Genomic DNA, 23,091 nt, shown 5'->3' on the forward strand with positions numbered 1-23,091 from the left:
TAAAATGAATAATCAAACACAAATGTGTTATGGATCAGATCTAGAATGATCTACACATAAGAAAATTATGAAAATTTAGATGGTAAACTCATGAGATAGGGTTCTAATGACATTGATTTCATATCAATCGAATATCCGAAAGAATAGATATAATTAAAAACAGTATAGCAAGGTCAGAACAGGGCAAAACGGTAAATATCTAACGTTACGACGGTCGTCAGAGGGGGGCATACAACCAAGGGCGGTGATGGAAGGCTGTATAGTAGAGTGGCTGCTGGAGAAAGATGGTGGCTACGGTTTAAATGCTTAAAAGGGTTCTGCAGTTATGATCTACTCCTATAAAAATAAAGACGATCTAACGGCTACGATAAAAATAGTAAATGTAATAATAAGAAAATAATTAAACTCAATTAATTCTCAATGCTTGGATGCTTAAAGCTAGTCTCTCTATATATAGAGGTCGGGTACAATGAATCCTATTTAGACTTAGCCCTAAAAGCTTATACAACTCGAACTATAACCTGTCTTAAAGACTTACATGACTTAATTAAACTTGTCTTAGTAACTTAAATGATTTAATTAAACTTATCTTAGTGGCTTATATGACTTAACTAAACTTGTATTATGAGCTTATATAAGTATGAACCAATTAAAGGATAAATAGCCTCAATCCATAGAGCTCAATGTCCCTATGATATGATCAAATATAACCAAGTTCGCATCAAAATAGTAATGCCTAAACTTATAAGCCTCTTAAAAGGAACACATTAAAGAGGACCTATTTTGCATGTATACTGTATAAAGTGTTTGCATGTATACCATATAATAAATAAGAAAAAAGAATCACTTCACAACCCTTTGCAGGTAAAGTATGAACAAAAGGAAATTCTAGGGAATATGCTGTGTCCTCTAGAAGGTGATTTACATTTTTTCTCATTTTCTAATCAATGTAGAATTCATATTGCAACTCGAATTTCGTTCAACTGAGGTTTAGCTGAGAAGCTAAGCGTCAACAAAAGAGTTTGGGACAAGTAGCTTTGACAGTGCTTTTTTTTTTTATTTTTACAATTAGATGAGGCAGATATCTTACCAACAAAGACAAGATACTGACTTCGCCTACAGAGTTTCAGAAATTATACACAGGATATTTCAGCTGCTACAAAGTTCCTGCTTGACGACAAAAAATGTGACAACAAACACTATATATTTGTCCATAGTTAAGACATAAGAGAGCGAGTGGCAACTAATGCTGCAAGATGATTTTCTATAAGCACTTTCACAAAGGAGGTCCCCTATTTTACAAGGAACATTTACAAGTGGGCAGAGACCATGCTACAGAAATATCAAGTGGAGGAATCCCTTACAGAGCTCCGTGTGCGCCTTCTAACTCCTTCTGGGATCAAAATCTTACGTCGTTTACTGGGTTGTGGTTCTGTTCTTGTATCATCAACTAATACCTCATCTCTATTCAAAGGACTCTCGTCATCAGTAATTACTATGTCATGGAATGATGCAGAAGGAACATTCTCTCGACAAGCCTCGTCAGAAAGCACCGTCTCTGGCTCGTAGGTATTTACTTTCTGACGCACAGCATCATCACCATCCATTGCCATGGTATTGCCATCAGCCTGGTTATCTTGAATAGCTCCACTATCTGCCTTTCTACTGTCAAGTTCCATGCAATCATCAACAATTCTATCTCCAGCCTCAATTGCACCGGTTATCGCTTCACTGGTACAAAACTCATCCTCATTTGTTTTAGTTTCCTTACTACCTACACCATCATCAACATCTAGCTTGATTTTGTCAATCTCCTGAGCAACCTTGCAGTTCCCATCCTCTGGATTAATCGGGCTTATCTGAGAACCTTCAGCACAGACATTGAGTTTCTCACCAGAAGATAAAGTTGGGCTATCCGGAACATATCCAAAATTTTCAGTCAGGGGGGTTCCTGTTTTTATTGCTTCATCTTCATTAGAAACTACAATCGCAGCATTTAGAGATTCAAGGGAAGAATCCACATAGTTATCCTTCCCTTCCGTTGAACTATCTTTCGTCTCATTTATTCCGTCCTTGTGGGAGCAGGAGGATGAACAAATTTGGCTGTGAGCACTTACAACCGGCAGCCGGCTATCTTCTCCATCTAGGCCTGACTGAGCCAGCTCCTTATCCAGACGTTCCTAGTAGTTACATACAATCATAAGGAAAAAAAAAAAGGAGAGAAATTAATCTAGAAGTGATACTAAAAAAAATTGGTTATACTAATCCGGCAAGGAAAAGGGAATACCTCATGAGTGCAAGTTGCTGATGTAAGCATCTGACAAGGTGAATCATGCTGATGAGTGTATTTTCCGTCCTCTATGGAAGATACAGAAATTGACCCTGTTTCAAGATTGTTCTCCAAAACAAGTCCAGTTCTCCCATCAGATTCAGCAGCACAAACATGAGATCTGGCTAACACTTTGGTTTCAATTCCTCCATCACTAGATGGAATCGGATATACTGGATCAACCAGTTTGGCAGGGCAGCAGCGCTCAACAAGATACTCGACAATTGGTTCTTGCTCAACATCATTATTCTCAGTATACCCTTTGGTAAGATGTCCATTTCTGCATGAGGGGACATTTTTCTGAGAGGAGTCGTCTAGAAGTTCATATATCAGCTTCCGGATTAGAGAACGCTTCAGAGAAGCATCAGCAGGTGGAAACCATTCAGCACTGAGCTGAAAGAAAACATGTCTAGAATAAGACAGAAAGGCATAAAATTCATAGTTCATTGTATTATGTGAGAAAACCTAGAGTATCTGGTGCTTTAGATGGAACTCAGGGACCTTGATTATTGTTAGCGTCCTTCTTTTCAAGCAGTATCCAACAAAAACTAGTAAATGATGGTATCACCTAGTTTCTCCCTATGGTTTTACGGATACTAGAATACTTTCCAAAAATGCATTGACATCTCACTTACATAGTTATATAGCATAATTCAACATACAAAAGAGACATAATTCCACAAAGTTACAAGCCATTAATAAGTACTTTGATTATAATCTGTGCTTCATAAAATTGGTTGGTCCTCAAGTATTCTCAGAGTTCTGACTTAGTTTTAACAGAATAAATTACATAGCTTGCAAACCTGTCTGCAAGAGTATCCAAAAGCACGATTACTCAATTGGAACTTGTGGAGGCCCATGCAAAGTATTTGGGTTTCTAAGAAGAAAAGGAAGAATGAACATATCCATCTTTTGAATTTTTTTTTTTAAGTAAAAGCTACAAAAACCCAGATAGACAGAGAATCTTGAGCCCATATACAATGGCTGCACGATTAAGTCAACAAATTATAAACAATACATTGGAGCATATGTGATCTAAACACAGCATGTGGGAATTTCTTTATGAAATAGATTGACGGTATAAAATCACTCCATATCTTGATTTTTCAAAGTCAGCAAAAATATTGCCGTCTATTGAAGTATAGAAATTCAGATAAAAAAACCAACTTACAAAGCTAGAGAACTTGGTAATTTTGAATGGGTTGAAAGCAATTGGAGCATCTTGCAGAAACAGCTCTACATAATGGAGTAAGAAAAGGCCACAGTCAAACGAGTTCTCCTGTTGAGGCAACTAAGACACGAAGAACAGATAACGAGCTATTAGTCATAAAGAAAATACTTAAAAGTAAAAGTTTGGCTACATACTGCAGTATTTAAGACAACAAGAAAAGTGTATAAATCTATATACAGACATAACTGCAACAATAATCCAACTTCAAAGTACACAAACAATGACAGGAAAAACACTTAAAAGGGCATCCATAAGATATATATTGCATTTCTAGGTAGCACCAAGCATCTATTACAAAAGGGCATCCATAAGATATATGAAGATGAAATGAGTTCTCTTGTGCCACTTTTTGTATCGCTCGATACAGCTAGATTATCGAGCAGCACATCATGAGTGTTGCCCGATATCTATTTAGCTTACTCAAAGATATCCCTCTTTGATGTCTCTATTTTTGTAGGCTTATTTTCTTATTTTCTCTTCCTCTTTTCTTTGGTTTAGAAACCAAATCAGCGATTAACCATCCTAAATGTAGCAAAATGAAGCTAGATCTATCATGTATACAGATCAATCTACATAGATCTAGCATTTTGTGCTAGATCTATGTAAATTACTCTTCAAAATATACAAATAAAAGGGAAAGGGAAAATTTTGATAATTATTTGATATTATGTGTTGTATTTCTACTTGACTATTGCTATATTTAAATCTTTTGCAACATCATCTAGGGATAGCATTCTAATGTAAGCTTCAATACATATATTAGAACTTAGAATATGTATAAATACCCTAAAAACCCTAATTACGAGTGTGACCCATAGGCATGCCAGTGTACCAGTGGTGAACTACTAGCTGGCAAGGGATGTGCTAACATTGGCTCGGCACGGTATATATCGATGGCACATGTCATGCCAAGCCGGTGTGCCACGAAACACCGAATGTCCTTGACAACCAAAGAAATAATCTTTAAACATTTTTAGGGCCTTCAATTAGTTTTAGGTGCTAAATTAAAGCCTTCCGACATTATATAATTATATATTAGTGTAACACATGTAATTAAATTCTAATCCCATAAGTTTCCCTTATTTTTCTTAGATTTTCTAAGTTAAGGCAAATAACTTGGCAAATAATCAAATATTTCCTTTTATTTTTTAAATCTTACGTATAATTTATATGACTCAAACACCAAAAGGCAAAGAGGTACTAAAAGGATGAAAGATATCTTAAATTAGGTTTTGTTTAAAGTAAGATATGCTCAATTCCTGATAGAATGGGTCGGCATGAGTGGCAATGATGAAGTATTGAGATACTCCCACATATTGGTACTGATAACTCACTGTCACGATACATATTGAGTATCAAACTATCAATCCATGCTAATAGTACTATCTAGCAAGGTGAAAACTACAAATACTGGTTATAATAACTAAATTGGAAAATCCACAACTATCTCAGTGAGCTCAAAATCTAGAATCATATAGGACAGTTAAGTTTCTACTTAATAGTTTGGCCCTCATTCGCTTTAGGATTATTTTTTTCCCTGTTCTAGATTTGGTACACTATTCCATATTAGCAAGTAAACATCATAGTTTTCCAGCCCTAGATAGAAACAATATTCATCCAAATTAAATCTTATACCACATATAAACCAAATTACCATTTTACTCTTGATTTGACTAAAATTATTTTAAAAATCCTCTGCTCTCTCCTACCACTCATCTATCTCATTCCAAAAAATTAAATGTTTTCGCTCAATTTTCCTACATATATTCTCTTTCCTACCACCCACCAATCTCTTAACCATGTTTTAGATAAAACAGGTATAACATGTGAAAACCAAGTTTAAAGGGCAAAATAATAACTTTAGCGAACAAAATGACTGTTAATATTTGTCAACCATGTTTTAAGAAAAATGGGTATAACATGTGAAAATCAGGTTTAAATAAAAATAGTAATTTTAATGATCAAAATAGGTATTAATATTTCTTAACCATGTTTCAGGAAAAACGGGTATAACATGTTAATAGCAAGTTTAAAGGGGAAATAGTAATTTAAGCGGTCAAAACAGGTGTTAATATTTCTTAACCATGTTTTAGGAAAAACTTATAATATCTTAAAACTAGGTTTAGAGGGAGAAATAATAAATTTCATAGACAAAACAGGTGCTAATAGTTGGTAACCATGTTTTAGAAAAAATAGGTATAACATATCAAAACCAAGTTTGAAGGGCAAAATAATAATTCTGACGCTCAAGATGGGTGTTAATTCTAATAGTCAAAATAGATATAACATGTGTACCCATTGCATATATAGAGAATAATAATATATAGTCATTGCATACATATCCAATGGTAATATATATTCATTCCATACATTAAGAGTGTTATATGTAGTCACTACATACATAGACAATGGTAATATAAAACCATTGCATACGTAAAGAATGTTACTATGGTCTTGGTTTATTGGTTTTATACATACATCATATTATGTACTCATTGTATACAAGAGAATTGACATGTAGCTATTGCATAACTCCGTGAATGTTATATGTTAGCCAATGCATACGTAGACAGTGGTAATAATTTAATCATTGCATACTTAAACAATGGTAATATATAGCCACTGCATACATAGGAATGTCATATATAATCATTACATACGTATACTCCCTTTAGAATACAATTGCACAATGCATATGTATAATCCCCTGATGATGCAATTGCACACGTAGTGCCAACTACGAAGTATTAGACGCGTAGATCGGGCTTCCCTCTTAAGCATTGCACATGTAGCAGCTTTAAGCAGAAGCTTTGCTACACATTGCGGCTTTCAAAAGCATTGCACACAAAATGGCTTCATACTAAAGCATCGCACGCATAACGACTTCCCCCTCAAGCAATGAAGCACGGACACCTCTCCCAAGAGGAGGTGTTCGTGGGTCCAGAGTATCCGTAAATTAAAAAAAATTAAAAAAATGGGACATGTGCGAGACACTGCTGGGACATGGGCGGGACAAGGTAGAAACCCAAACTAAAGCATTGCAAGCATAACGACTTCCCTCTCAAGCAATGAAGCACGGACACCTCTCCCAAGAGGAGGTGTTCGTGGGTCCAGAGTATCCGTAAATTAAAAAAAATTTAAAAAATGGGACATGTGCGAGACACTGCTGGGACACGGGCGGGACAAGGTAGAAACCCAAACTAAAGCATTGCAAGCATAACGACTTCCCTCTCAAGCAATGAATCACGGACACCTCTCCCAAGAGGTGTTCGTGGGTCCAGAGTATCCGTAATGGGTCCAAAGTATCCGTAATTAAAAAAATTTTAAAAAAAATAGGACATGTGCGAGACACTGTTGGGACTCTCACGGGACAAGGTAGAAATTTTGGCTAATATTTAATGGGTCGGGTCGGGTCGGGTCGGGTCAATTTTGTTAACCCAAATCCAAAACCCAAACTAAAATTTTAGCTAATATTTAACGAGTCGGGTCAATTTTGTCCAAAAGTGAGTAGTGAACATGTTATGGAAATGAAAAGGGTTGTTGATATGGCAGAGTTGAAAATTAAAAATTTGATGTCTAAACAAATTTCTTTGCCAAAATTTGGACAAGTGGCATCTTCTAGTAGCTCAGTTGGAGGTGTAGGTTTTAATATAGGAGGGACATCAAGAAAAAAAAGAGCAATATGAATGACACTTATTGAGAAGTCATTTAATTTTGGTGCTCGCAATCAATTATATTATGAGATTGCAAGAATGTTTTATTCAGCTAGGTTGCCTTTTCATCTGGCAAGAAACCCTCACTATGTTAGAGTCTTTCAATTTGCAGCAAATAATAATATTTCTAGATTTGTGCCCCTTGGGTACAATATGTTGAGAACTACACTACTTCAACAAGAGAGAGCAAATATTGAAATGTTGCTAAACCCTATTAGAAGCACATGGGGGGAGAAAAGGCTGAGTATTGTATATAATGGTTGGACTGATGCACAAAGGAGACCGCTTATAAATTTTTTAGCAGTGACTGAGAGTGACCCTGTGTTCTTGACTGAGAATATAAAGACATTTTTTATCTCTAATTTGATCATTAAAATCATTGAAGAGGTTGTGCCTCATAATGTAGTCCAAGTGATTACGGATAATGCACATGTTTGTAAGGCAGCAAGGATACTTCTTGAAGCAAGATTTTTTCACATTTTTTGGACTTCATGTGTAGTTCATACTCTCAACCTACCTTTGAAGAACATGTGCAGCAAAAAACACTGAAGCAAATGAGATTGTGTTTGATGAGTGTAGCTAGATTTTAGTAATTACAGAGGATGTAATGTGCATAAAAAATTTCATCATGCAACATTCAATGAAGTTGGCTATCTTTAATAAATTTGTCAACTTAAAATTGCTTGCTATTGCGGAGATTCGCTTTGCTTCGGTGATTATAATGTTGAAAAGATTCAAGAAGATCAAGAAGGGTCTTCAATCAATAGTAATCAGTAATAAATGGAGTTCTTACATGGAAGAAGATATTGGCAAAGCACAATTTGTTAAAGATAAAGTCATCGATGACCTTTGGTGGGATAAAATTGAATATATACTTGCCTTCACAGAGCCCATATACAGTATGCTACGGGTTGCAAACACAAATAAACTATGCTTACATTTGATATATGAAATATAGGATACAATAATTGAAAAGGTGAAGACGGTCATATTTATGGATGAAAACAAGAAAGAAGGCGAGGAATCTATTTTTTATTCAGTGGTGCACAAGATCCTAGTGGATAGATGGGACAAAAGCAATACACCACTACATTGCTTAGCACATTCTTTGAATCTAAGGTTAACTTAATTTCTATAGTCCACTTTCTTATGATTAAATATTTTATTATTCTTTCATTGCTATTGTTTACTAATTAGATGATTATGTTAATAGGTATTACAGCTCATCATGAATTCAAGAGGATCCAAATCGTGTACCACCGCATAATGGTTTGAAAATTTCTAATATGAGAAATAAATGCTTAAAAAGGTTATTTTCAAATGCAGAAGAACAAAAAATGGTATACCAAGAGTATACTAGTTTCTCCACATCAACCAAAAGTTTTACCGAGTATGATTCGATAGCAGACATAAATGTCCAAACATGTGGTGGGTTGCTCATGGTGCTTCTGCCCCTATTCTTCAGAATTTAACACTTAGGTTACTTGGGCAACCTTGCTCTTCTTCAAGTTGTGAGAGGAACTAGAGCACCTATTCTTTCATCCATTCATTGAAAAAGAAAGAGATTAACTCCACAGAGAACTAAAGATTTAGTATATGTGCATACTAATATTCGCCTTCTATCAAGGAGGTCTCCAGATTATTTGAGAGAGAAACCAAGATGTGGGATGTCGGAGAAAATTCGAATGATTCCTTTAATGGTGCAGGAATATTAGAGTTTACTAATCTCTCAATTAATGAACCGGATTTGGAGACTATAATGTTTATTGATGAAGGCAATGAGCCAACTGAAGATGAATGATCTACCTTATGTTGCTATTTTGTAATGATTGTTAGTTTTTAAACTTATGTGGAACTCAGTTACTTGGACAGTTGGACATGTTTTGCAATTTTGGGGCTTGTAATGTTAATTCGATGCCTTTTTAGAATTTTGTACACTTTTGATTGTCTTTCAATTTGTTCTTACCTTTAAATTAATTCTTGATATATACTTCTTAGTTCTTTAAATGATACTTCTTAGTTCTTATAGCTTGATGTATGTGTATTTAATAGTATGTGTATTTAACACTATTAGATTGCATGTATCAATAATATATATTTTTTATTTATTTATTTATCTATTTCGCCGTGTCCTATGCCATGTCCGTGTCCTATATTTTCAAAATTTACCGTGTCGCTGTGTCTGTGTCGTGTTCGTGTTCGTGCTTCATTACTCTCAAGCATTGCATGCATACCGGCAACCTTGCAAGCATTGCATAACTAGCTTATATTAATATATATCCATTGCACATACAGAGGCTGTTATATGTAGTTATTGTATACATAGACAATGGTAACATATAGGCATTGCACAACTATAATTAGTCAATCCATCCCATTATTCGACTTTATGTCATATCAAAGGGTAATTTCATAAATTTATGATACAAAACCTCTTTTTTCCTTCTTTACATTCACTTTATATCACATCAAATGTAACTATCACACCACTATTCTAAATTACAATTGAACATTAGAATACATGCATCTAGATTTGAGGTACAATTTTAGAAGTAAAAGAATAGATATAACTATTCTAGATTTCTCTTAATCTTAATGTAGCCTTACTTCCTATGGACATCTAGAAAGAATGATGGCACAAAAAAGCTAAAGCAGACAAGTGCATAGAAATGCAAAAGTTTTCACTAATCCAATCAAAAGTGATACTGGAGTAGATTCAATGGTACACCAGGTAAGTAGGTTTATCTTAGAACCAAGTGTAATGAACTTGAATATTCAAAGGCAACCTACCATAAAGACCAATTAGAGTACTAATGAATCATAGCCTAACCAGAATGAACTGAACTGAGAGGTGCTGACAGATCTGATTTAACTCGAAGTTTGAACAAATATAAGATCATTTGATAATCATAAGATCTACCAGAAGCACATTCAAGTTTTACTAGAGCAAGACCCCACCCAGGTTCTTTTGAACAAAACTTCAAGCCTTAAATGCACATTCAGCTAAACAGTAATTTTCAAAAGGTTAGGATGAAACTTTCAACAGAAATTTGTTCCTTTAAATGATCAAGACAATCTCACAAGCCAGAAGGACTAATGAGTATGCAGGAGGAGTTAACAAATTGACTAATGTATCCTAGAGGCAATCACAAAATTGACTTCAACATTATAAGTTATAACTAACTGAACTAAAAATATCATTTTACCCATAGTCAGTGATAAATAAAATAGTACCTTAGAATAATAAACTTCGGAGACATCAAAAAAGATTATAATCAAATTGTTGACAAAGAGAAGTATACCTCAAGTGAGACAAATCTTAAGTTTAAGAACTCTGCTGAATTATCATCAGGAAATTCAGGGTGTCTTTCCTTCCATTCCTCCCATAAGTAACTAGCACTCGCAAAGAGAAGCATCATCAGTAACAAGAACGAGCAAGTATCAAGCAAAAGATTACAACAATAAGAAGTCAAATAATTCCATGTTAGTAGAAAGGTAAAAACCAACAAGATGAAGACGTGCTAGATGAGATGACCAGTCAAGGCATTTAGAGTGAAACTTCAATGTACAGAATTACAGATAACAATGGAACAAGAAAACCTAAATTAAAGCAATTATTTCTGTACAGTCTTTAAACTCCAAAAGATATGACACTTATTTTAAGACAAATCGCAGGTTGGTCAGTGAAAACCTCCTAGGATTGCTGCCATATGCTATGTGCATAGTAATTTGACTATACTGTATATAAAAAATTCAAGCTATTGGCTGAAACTTAAAATGGAATTAACTGAAGAGATCTCTGTTTGACTTCTGATTGGGGAGTTTTGAGTCAAATCCATCTTAAATCATTAGCATATTTGCTACCTTACCATGCAGAAAAGAACCTACTTGGATTAGCAAACCATCTTTTTCACGAAAAATATGAACTTTTTCGCATGCAATTAATGAATCACATTAATATGGCTCTATTTGCCGACGGATAAGATGAATATGCCTGTTCAACTTATTGGATCCTTTGGCCATGCCTCCTCCAACATGTAAGAGACATTGAAATCCAACATTTCCATTGCCAAATTAAGAGGCTTATCAAACGTAGATCAAACGTGATGACCAAATCTATGAATACAAGCAGATCTGATTCATCTGGAATTACTTATAAAATATCAATCATAAGAAGAGTACTTCCAATTAACTTTGAAGGATAAAATAAGGCAGGGATAGCATGCCTAAAAGAAACTCCTCAGGTATTCGAAAGTTAAGATGTAAGGAATAAAGAGATGAATAAAGAGAAACAATCTGATATAAAAGTATACACATCCTCTTCTTTATTATTTCTTGTAGCCCAAGCCTCAAACAGATCAGAACGATTTAACATAAAGACTAAGAAACAAGAGAAGTCTTCAAACTAGTTCTGTTTTCTCCCTTTCTCCTATTTTTAACTCAAGTTTTTCTTCCTTTTCATATGGCACCCTCCTCTTCTTCCTGTTTGTCCTCCTTTTCAGCCTTAAGTCTCTTATAAAATGTCTACTTCCTTAGGGTAGATTGTGGTAAGAAACAACCCCTTACTCCTCTATACAAGTGGCATGAATCTTCAAGCTGTCCTAAGATACATTGGAATATTTGTAGAAATCAAGTAAAGCAATTTGCCCCAAGTAGCAATAAGTAAAATAACAGCAAACACAATATCCTGTTGATGAAATCCTAACTAGAACCATTTCCTGTTAATTTGTTACAAAAATTAATCACTAGACTAGTAACTTTACAAAAGTCCCCAAAATTTGGAAATTAACAGCTGAAGTTGAATTCCATAAAGGCCTACAAGAAATACTGTAAAGATCTTAAAAATCATAAGAGTAAAAGGGAAAGCACTCAAGTTACTATATGATTGTGTTCTTTGTGGAGAGATCCATGTGCACACACAAATAGATGGCATGAGCACAAAGCAAACTCTACAAGTATATGTCGGCACAGTAAAGAAATATCTGAAAACTTGTGTCATGCAAAAGCTAACTACTCTGATCTTTTCCATTCCTACCCCCACCCCAAACATATAAAACATCTGCGATCTGAGGTACTTAAGGAACTTCTAAGCATACTCCAGGTTCAAACCAACTTAAAGATCCTTTGATATCAAAACTTTTAAGCTCGAGAATATCAGTATATGAAGGGAAATTCTAAGTGTACTCCCACAAGAAAAACTCAAAAGTCACCGACTCACATCTAAGTGTGATAACTCAGCAGGGTTGAGACGTTATCCATCGATTGGCGGGTGTGGTAACCTTCGGGGTTAATTCTGGGGTACTAAAGAATTCTCCAAGAAAAACAACTTTGTTTGAGGTCTCATAGAGATGTTCAATAATAAAAAAAAAGGACCACCTAAAAGATCATGGAACTCAAGAATTGCACTAGTATGATGAAAATCGTGATAATCAGAGGCTGCAATAAACAAGTACAATAAAAACTATGCACAAAAAGTACTCAGAAAATGATATTATTCTAACTTCTAAAATCACTGCTCTATAAAATCACATTAATATGCTATCATATGGTTGTCAAAACTTCAAAGACAGTGTATTCATTGTACAGCTAACTGACCACCTACTAGAAACAAATTTGCCCAAGAAATAAGACATCTTGCAATGCTTGTTCGCTACCTGATCCATATTAGCAGCTTGTAAGCCTTGTAGTATTAACACAAAATGATAAAGTCATGCATATCCTTAACAGACCAAGTATAAGACAGCAGTTAAATCTAAAATTGTCATGAAAACTAAATGGATGTATTTAAAATTCATCTTTTGCATTAACTTAAATAAAGAGAAAAGGCTCAAGTTTTACGTGATTGCTACATAACTCAGACATTTAAAAAACTATGTGACCAACAAACTGTGATGGACATCAAAATTGAATAAACCTTTATTTAATCAATAATTGAATTTATGAATTAGCTAATGTATATTACTAGGATTTAGGAAAAAAGGGAGAAGGTGGTCTTCTATTTGAAATAATCTTGCTATATCTAAAAATAACTAGTTATACATAACAAAACAAAGATATGCTAATGTTTCTTCAAAGATATCATGCTCTGCTAAACTAGATTTCTTGAGTTAATAACTAGATTAATACTAATGATTTGATTAGTGAGATAATTAATTTTATGTTCTTTAGTTGAATATAATTAACTTAGTATCTTGTTAACAATCAAGAAAGGCAATGGGCAGCTGAATGGTTTTGAAGACAGTGGAAAAGGCTCAATATATATCCAAATTTATATATAATCATCATTGGGTGCATGCTCTTATAAACAAATACACCAATAGAGCTTCTTCGACCTGGGCCAACGAGGCTTGCTATAAATTTTATTGTATTTAACTCTAAATTGCAGAAGAAATTAGTGCATAAGGCCATGTTTACTTCCGAAGTGTGGAACAACTCCGGATTTTCATAGTTAGAAATTAGCAAGATGGTTGAAATATTATTTAAGCCACTAAATTTTAGGATATGGTTCAAGAAATTATTCACATAATAGAGCCTCTTTATACTGTTTGAAGGAAGGTTGACAAGGAGAAAAGACCGCAAATAGAATATATCTGCTACTTCTTACAACAAGTAAAGAAAGAAATTATGAGGATTGTTGAAGAGAACAAAGCAAAGCCTTATATTGATATAACTGAGTATTGTTGGGATTTCCATATGCGCAAAGATTTACACATGGCATGTATATGCAAATATATGTTGCATAAAGTAGTCTTTGTAAGTGTATTAATGATTAATGAATGTCTACTTAAACTTTTATTCTTAAAATATTGGCAAGTTAAGACATAAATCTAGCATATCAATATCGTTATATCGATATTACCTTAGTTCCTTACCACTGAATATGAGTTGCTTTGTGCATGACAAAATTGTACTTTTAGACTGGAGAGTGATTCTAATGTTGCCACTCTAGCTATAAATGAGGGGCGTACCTTTAGAAAGGGTAATGGAAGTTTTGGGAAAGCATCTACGATGAATGGGCAATATAATACTAATCTCGGTAATTACTAAAATAGAAAACTTACTTATAATAATAATTTTTTAGACCTCTAGGCCTTGTTTGCTTTGAGTTTAAGGAACCCCCCTGAACTGGTTAAGGGACCCCCTAAACTAGTTCAGTAACCAAATATTTTTTATCTTTTTCACATCTAATCAAGTTTACTCTCTAAAAATCAAGACTAAGAAGAGTTCGGAGCTTAACCTCAAACCAAATAAGGCTCTACTAACTCGTGAGTGAATTTTGATGTCACGGCTGCGTGATGGTATTCAAATCAAAAATATCTCTAAATCCCCTGAAAAATATATTAGAATTGTATTATAAGGTGTGCCGACCCATAGTTGGCAAGAGACATGCCATCAATATGGCAATCCTCTAAAAACTATGATATCCCGAAGTATAAATAGGACGAACTATGGTACCCTAAGGGCTAATAGGAATGAGTTCTATCAGCGAAACTAATACACTGATACTCTGGTATCCCAAAGTTAAAATGGGCAAGCTTGTCAGTGGGCTAACATTGACGATGGTTATCTAAATTGACATATTTTGAAATTTTAATTGTGCTCTAGTGTATCAGTGATTTATCTTATATGGTATGATGGATTTGATTATGCATTATGCTTTGATGCTTCAATTTAAATATTAGTTATTGTTGCAAATTGAAGGCTTGGGGGCATCCGACTAAGACTAGAGTAGCCCAAAGTTGAAGGTGATTGATCTAGCTTGGTTGTGCGCACAGGGCTGATCCGAGCTAAGGGTGTGTCTCACCCTATAGTTGGTGAGTTCGTGAGCCCTGAGTGATTAAGGCGATGTTGGATGACCCTAGGAAGGGTTTAGGCAACACAAGGCACAGCACAAGGGAAATGAGGTTTAGGGCTTGGACACGAAGAAAGCTCTGGCTCATATCTTTTGGCCAGTTGGACTGCAATTTGGTCAATCAAGGCTTGCCATTGGACTGGGAGATGGGTTTAAATCTTGGTAAGAGTTGGCTATGCAGTGGGCTCAAGGTTTCGATCTAGACAAAGATCAAAAGTGAGAAAGCCCTAAGATGGACGGATTGGCTCGGGTCTGGTTGGATCTGCTAGAGCTTTGGTTTGGTTCAAGCCCTTAAAACTGGAGTCTGGGGGCTGAAATTTGGGCTGACTAGTGCATGCATGGGCTAATTTGGGCTGAAATTTGAGCTTTGGTTTTCGTTCAAACCCTAAACTAAGCCGACTAGTGCATGCATGGGCTAGTTTGGGCTGGTTAGGATTTGGGGCTGGAGGTGGCTGACCTGGAGTATAGGCAACCTTAGCTAGGTTTCTAGGTGGTTCGAATCAAGGAGGGCAGCTAGGTTATTCAATCGGCTAGTAAACTGGCTAGGACTGGAGGCTGGATAGAGGTTGCACTTTGGGGCTGCTTGAGAGGTGCAACGAGGGATGGTGGCTGGTCGTGGGAAGGTGCTGGTGGTGGTAGGGTGGCCAAGTAGAGTGGTGGTGGTCGCTTGACAAGGGATGGTGGTGGTGGCCTACGTATGCGAAAGGATTAGACGGCTATGATTGGCCAACTGCGACAATGGCAAGGATGAAAACCATGCGGAAGATAGGGACAACTAGGGCAAAAAGAGACGAGAGGGAGAATTCATAGACGACGGAGAAAGAGGAAGGCTAGACCCAAAACATCATTCGCATGACATAACTAGGATTGCACTCCTCATATATATAGAGGCTAAGCTGACTTAAACTGAACCGACTAGCCGACTCGGCTAGAACCCAATTAAAGCAAATCATAAATCGGTTAAGACTGAATCGTACATGAACCGACTAGCCAAATCGCCACAAGCTAACTCAAGCTCTGACTCGGCCCGAATCGTATCATTATTTGTTTACTCTTGTATATTTTCTATTATATATTTGATTTTTAAAACGGTTCTATTTATTGAGTTGGGATATGAGTTTATTATTACCCCTCATGTTTCAAACAACTGAGGGCATATAGTGGGGTCATCTGCAACACTATTTTGGTAGCACACTACTAGTTGTCACATTTTGTATCCTACCTTATTAAGGGTAGTTATTAGACCTATGTGGCTTGTGTTGTATGTCAAACCTACAAATTTAATATGTATACCAATTTTTGTGATGTTGTAAATAATCTCCAAATTATGTTTTCTAATTAAGAGTTTACACAGATGCACTGTGGCACTGTCGAATATTTTGGTTATTGAGTTTAGCATATAGTTGATGAAAAAAAAAAGCCTTAGCATATTGGAAACATAAAGATAATCAATTGTGTTATAGTATAGGTAGATAATCAAGTATTGCAGGTGTGTTAGAAACCTTGCACTCTATTAGGCACTATCCCAAAGGGGTTGCGATCAGGCATGCTCGTCTACTATAGTGTTAGTAAGGGTTGACATCAACCAGCAATTGCTTTTTTTGAAAAGAAAGTGTCAGGACAAAACACGTTCCATATAAAAAATGCTATCCAGAGATTAAGCCTTTTAACTTCTTACGTATAATGAAATATCAAAACTGTGGCCCCTCCATATTCTGGCACAACACACAACTTGGTGGAATAGAAAGGATATACCTGGTTATCCATCTCAATTCTCAAACTAAATAAAAAGGAAGAGTAGAAAGCTATACCTCCACAAAAGAAAATGGTGTGTGCGTGTGACAGATCAAATGCTAAATGTCGACAGTTCTAAACCAATATACAACTAGGAAAGTTTCCTTGAAACAAGAACTACCTTTGGATGATGTTCTTCAAACCACTATGACTGCCTTTAATAGAATCCATATGCAAAATACATGGCACTTTAGGTGATTCCTTTAGGTCACCATCTGTAACATTATAAAGCATGAGACAATAACTAAAAGGTTGCAATGGAATGAACAAATAGAAAAGGTCTTACCCCCAAAAGTTGCTATTTCTCCAGGATGACAAATAACAAGCAGACTCCAGTGAAGGCTGAAATGCAAAGTTTAGAAGCTTAGATGTCAAAAATGATTTATTCACACACATAAAATGTACAAAAGGAGATTCTTAACTTGAAGTTAACTGGAATGAAAATGTAATCCTTCTCAAATATATTTACTTTTCGAGTCCACTTACGGACACGTAGGAAAGCTGCTCTGCCTCCTGAAGCTTTCCCAGAATCCTTATCAAGGTCTGCCAGCTTACGAAAGAAAAAACTATTAAAAAAGTGGAACCTTTGCTTCTCATTAGCTTGAATCTTGTCCTTCAAGTATCTGAAAATAAGAAAATCACAATTACAATCTGTTTTAGTAAAAGCTTCACGTAAATATGTACAGAAGTTCTTTGTTCTAAATAAAAAAGATAGCTCAATGGCATGGATGTTATAGGAACTTTCAAATACATGATCTGATTTTTAGTTTCTAGTTTTGATAAAATCTAGAGGATGATTCCAGAACAAGATATTTCCATTGGAAAAACATATTACATCTCAAAGATTAGCACTCCCTTGCCTATAAATTTATCTATAAAAGGGAAAATGATAACAAAAAAAGAAAATTTATTTCCACCACATTCAACTCAACTGGACCTACATGTTGAAGTTACCTCAAAGAACACGATCATATAACATGCTCTGCCATCTTACAATCTGATCAACCAAGTTGGCCATCATTATGCATTGCCTAATGGTTAATCAACGGCCACCCTATATAACTACATTAGATTCGTGAAGATAAGTAACATGCAATAAAGCTTCTTTACCCAAATGTAGTAGGAAACTAGCGAAAGCACCGAAATAATAAATCATTGTCTCATTCCTCTATACAATTAAAGTTTGGCACTACTGCTGACGCATCATTGCTTAAAAAGATGTATACCGAGAATATGAATAAATATATGTTATGCATAAAAATCTGTTTATGGGTCTCTGACTGACAAAAAGATCAAATTAATATCGGAAATGTGAAATGGAATGGATGAACTGTCTATATATACATATCATTTTGTGCACATCTGTTCTGAAAAAGGTATCATGATGCAAATCTAGTATGAATGCAATGTTTGGAGAACAATCGACCCAAACAAGTAACTAAAGTAAAATATAGTAAGCAATAACTGATAAAAAGTTAATTGATTAAAATGATCACTACTAGATGAAAGGAGAGAAAACCACTCAGATAAGACAGTAGCTTCCTCAACTCTCAAATAGGTACGTTGATAGTAGAAAGGCCTAAAATATGGTGTAAGGAAAGACTGTAGAGTTTATGTTACCAATAAATAAAATAGTAGTGCTTTTACTTTGAAACCAAGTCCTCCTCTTCACGTTCGGACACCTAAAGATTCTCTTTCACTACTGGAATCTTCTAGACAGCAGCAGTAACCAACAAAAAAGTAGAGATTGAAGAAGGAGAGAGGTTTAGAGAGGAAGTAGAAGAGATTAGAGAAGAATCTTAAGACAGAGTAGGAGAAAGGGAGAGAAAGAAAGAGAGAGGGGGAGAGTGAGAAGAAAAAAAAGACCACAGGGAAGAAAGTGAGAGATCTCAAATAAATCTTGTTCCAACTTGTCCTTGTTTCTCATACAATAACCCTTAAATAGGTTAACAACTTTAATTCTAGCTGATTCTAATAGGAACTTATTTCCTAATAGGACTCTAATTGATCATCTTACCTAAATTGACTAACCCAATTTAGGTAATAAATCAATATGGACATTCCCTACATATAAACTTACCATAACTATCAATTGAGATTCTAATAGGAATTTATTTTCTAATAGGATCTCAATTGATTAAGTCTTACCTAAATTGACTAATCCAATTTAGGTAATAACTCAATGCAGACATCTCTCGCATATAGGCTACCATATCTATCAATTGACTAATTCAATTGATTATTTAAATTAAAAATCAACAATTATACCAAAATTGGACTCAAGCAATTTTATTTTGGTCAAATTGAAGATGATGCCCACATCATATCAGAACAGTCCATTATGTAACTTCATAAAGAGAACAACGTAACACTCACCTTGCCTTCCTTTCTTCATATGAAAAGAACTTCTAAGAAATGTAGGCATTCTATTCAAATATCTCAAGTTCTAACTGTTTGCCTCATAACAACTTGTGTATCTTGTGAGTAACTAAGGATATGTTCAGTCTAAAGATACAAAGATGGTCGGGTTCAAGTCAATGTTGAACCTTGCCATCCAAGATCAAGCTGTTGAAACTAAAGTACCTAAAAGCCAAAGCACCAACCAAAAAAGTCTCTTAAATTTGAAGACCGGGAAGCACAAGAATTGATATAGACATAACACTTTCTATATAATTAGCTAAGAGGCATCTAAGGCTATCAAACTAAATATGTGAACATTTTAAGATGCCTAGGTAATGACCAAGTGGTATTTCAGACAACAGTCAGTACCATAAAAGTTTCATACTAGTAGACTGTTTGTATTGTTAACTTTCTGCCACACGATGCATATGGGAACAATCCACATGTAGGGGTTACCAAGAACCATACATATTCATGCATTAGTACCATACGCTGTTAATAATGTAAATGTATGGTAAGGAAAGACAATATTGATTGCAGTTATAGCTTTTACTAAAAAAGATTTTGCAGAAATTGTAATGGCCTTGGGAAGCAATCCAACACTTCCTGAGAGAAACTTCTACAATATATGAATAACAAAGTAGAATGGTAGATAAATGATCTTTTATATAATGATAGATAGATGATCTTTCAATTGATATCTGCTTATCAGCATCCTATGAAATAAACTCAGTAAATCCTTGTGCAATTTCAGCCTATTATATTCCGGTTGGCACATATTTACGCCACCTGCACCGTTCCAAAAGTTTACAATCTGCATAAGCATTATTATATACCGAAGTGAGATTAGGAAGAGTAGATTCATATCCTTAGGCTTCATTAGTCCCTCAAACTAGAACTTACCATAATAGGAATTCATAGAGAAGAAATGAATATATGGATGGAATCAATGACTCCATACTCTTTTTGGCATTTGTTACCAAAAAGATATTAAAAAATCTTCTACAAAAAGAAAATAATAAGATTGTAAGTGTTTAGCCCTTGAAAGAAGATGAAGATACTCAAAATAGCATCAAATCAAAATGTCCTGCAGCTCCTTGTAGATATGACCCTTCATTGCTCATGTTTGCACCAAAATGAACCTAGTCCACCTAAAAGATTGATGAGATATATAACGTTGAGAGAAGGCTCAAAGTTACCATAGCAGCCATGAAGTTCCCATGAACTTTTCTGGAAACAACTGAAGGAAGGATAGAAGGAGAGGAGGGAACAATACAGATAGGTTGATAAGGCAGTATTCAGTTAAATTTGATAATAACAACAAAAAAAAGTTATCAAAAGCAACAGATAAATGTGATTCTTTATCAAAACCATCTTGAGTTTAATTTGCTTCACATCTGGCATGACAATGTGAATCCATTCATCCAGATCATTCACAGGCATCAGCAAGGAAAAATAATTGAAAGCAGACTAATCTGCGGGTTGCTTAGACCTATTTGTAGATTAAAAAAGATTACAGAAATCTAGCTTCCAAAAATAAAGGAAATACTTTATGTGTACTTCACATAATGAGAGTCTGTGCACAACAAAATTTATGTGATTCTTTAATTATTTATGTTACAAAACCAGAATACAAGCCTCCAGGATTTTGTTAATATCAGGCTCCAAACATCCTAATAAATTAGATCAAACTGATAAGGTCACAAGAAAACACAAAATCTGAACTTATTAGGCTTCTTTAGACACCCAAAAGGAACATATTCAACAGTCAAGGATGTCAAACATACAGGAACCTCCTAGCACAGGAATACTAATTATAACACTGAAAAAGAACATGCAATTGCATAATTCTTACTTGATGTAAAAATCAATGATGGTGTCATTGATAAAGGTCTCCGGTAGTAACAGCTCAATATCTCTTTTACTTATAGAGACAGCATCAGGATCTCCTCTGGGGTAGATAACGTCCTCAAATGGCTCCACAATGCTGGGACAGTACCTTCTATTATTTAGCATAAGGTAGGAAATGCACAAAAAAAAAAGCTAAACATCCTGAAAGAAATTGTACATCTTTATACAGTTGTCAGTATCATGACTGTGAACCCAATATTCAATCAAGCCACAGAGGAAACAAACAGAAATCCACATTTCGAGAAACCAAAACTGAAATAAAAACTTCAAACCTTGCGGGACAAAAAAAATCGCTTCAATGGAAACCCTCATCTTGGAAAGTCACCAAATCTAAATAAAAACCATACATTGACCAAGTACATGCAAATTAAATGCTTTCCAATATGCTATGCATGTACACTAAGAGACAATATTAGGTTCACAATTGACTGCTCATGGACATATGTACTGCATGGAGGAAGAGACAAGAATTAACTACACGTAGATCCTTCTAATTATAGAAGGACGAACGAACGCACTCATGCGCATAGCATATGTTTTGAGTATGCTACCAGTGAATAAAGTTTTTAAGAAGATTGCACAACTAAATGGTAGCGAAAATAATAATAAAAACACTCACCCAGTAAAGTATTGTCTTGGAAATAGCAAATTGGGCTCTGTGTCATCACTGTCCCACACCAAGTCATCACTGGCATTACAAAACAAAAGAATTATGAGATTGGCACAAACTAGAGATAGTAGAGTTAGATTATCTTTCTAAGAGAGGACACAGGAGCAGATGGTACCATCATGTTCTACAATTGGTTCAATTCTTTTTTGTGAGCACATCATGTAATAATTGCACATGTTTTATACTATTACCAAAAGCAGTTATAAAATGGTATTTCTGATGCATTGATCAATATCAAACTAAGAAGACTACATACATTCTTAAATTTTTATTTTTCATTTCCTTTTATAATTTCAAAAAATGGTCTAGAAGAAACCACTCAAACCAGAATACAAAATAAACAAATTCATCTAATTACCTGTACCTAAAGAGTCAAAATAACCTAAGAAGGTGCACTAAAAATGGGCTTGTATTTATTTTGCCTCTCCTTGCATGTGCCTTGGAGTTTAAAGCAGGTGAAATATTGAATTATCATCTTCCACATTCGCCGAGAGTTTATCATCTTTCTACATATTTAAAAATTTAAGTAAATTAATGACGGTTGCTGCTTGGATGGATGAGCGTAAACTGCACATTTTAAATCATATCTTTCAAAATGCAAATGACAACATAGTTATCCAAGAAGTCCTCTCTTGTCTAGTGCTGACCAAAAGTTTGGCAAGCGTTAATAAAATTTAATTAAATGTTATGTTTCTTTAAAGCCTTCTCAACTTTAACCATGATCTCTAGCCCAAATCAAAATTGAATGGGAAATAGCTTGCTTCAGGCATCAAATTTGGGCTAAGAATCAAATAGCTGATGCTACTTTTATTAACAGATATACATAAAGAATGAATTCTAAGATCTTACTGTGAAATTGACTTCCATATATCCCGGTATCTTTGTGCAAGAATCTTGATCTTTTGCTCTTTCTCCAACCAATGCAAATCTGTCACAGCAAATCTTACCTTGCCAAATTCTAGGTATAACGTCAACGAAAAAGATAATATCAGTTCAACTTGCAACAGAAAAATCATCAAAATCTTGCAATCAACTAATAGATTAGAAAATTGCAACTTATAATAACATAACAGTATATCTAACAACATAATCATACTCAGGTAACAAGTAAAGCAGCATGAAAGTTCATACATCTATACTAAGAGAAAAGAAAGAAAGTCAATTAGGTTTCCACAATAGGTACAGAGTAAC

General features: G+C 34.9%; 1 protein-coding gene across 3 annotated transcripts in view; it reads right to left on the minus strand.

Moving 5' to 3' along the window:
• Positions 1-1,021: 1,021 nt before the first annotated feature.
• LOC140801855 (probable ubiquitin-like-specific protease 2B) overlaps positions 1,022-23,091 on the minus strand; it is a 31,415-nt gene continuing 9,345 nt past the window's right edge. Inside the window, exons 7-16 of one of the 3 annotated variants that reach the window (XM_073157200.1) lie at positions 22,750-22,858; positions 21,850-21,918; positions 21,175-21,306; positions 17,342-17,542; positions 17,206-17,261; positions 17,041-17,134; positions 10,576-10,666; positions 3,501-3,620; positions 2,288-2,722; positions 1,022-2,180 (exon numbers count right to left, since the gene is read on the minus strand). In XM_073157200.1, the coding sequence (XP_073013301.1) occupies positions 1,344-2,180; positions 2,288-2,722; positions 3,501-3,620; positions 10,576-10,666; positions 17,041-17,134; positions 17,206-17,261; positions 17,342-17,542; positions 21,175-21,306; positions 21,850-21,918; positions 22,750-22,858 (2,144 nt within the window). In that variant the 3' untranslated portion in view covers positions 1,022-1,343. Of the gene's footprint in view, positions 2,181-2,287; positions 2,723-3,500; positions 3,621-10,575; positions 10,667-17,040; positions 17,135-17,205; positions 17,262-17,341; positions 17,543-21,174; positions 21,322-21,849; positions 21,919-22,749; positions 22,859-23,091 lie in introns of all 3 variants that reach the window. The other 2 variants (XM_073157199.1, XM_073157201.1) reach the window with 2 other exon arrangements.

The sequence above is a fragment of the Typha latifolia genome, chromosome 15 (assembly GCF_019914945.1).
Source record: "Typha latifolia isolate L0001 chromosome 15, TyphaL0001v2, whole genome shotgun sequence".
In the NCBI taxonomy this organism is placed as follows: Eukaryota; Viridiplantae; Streptophyta; class Magnoliopsida; order Poales; family Typhaceae; genus Typha; species Typha latifolia.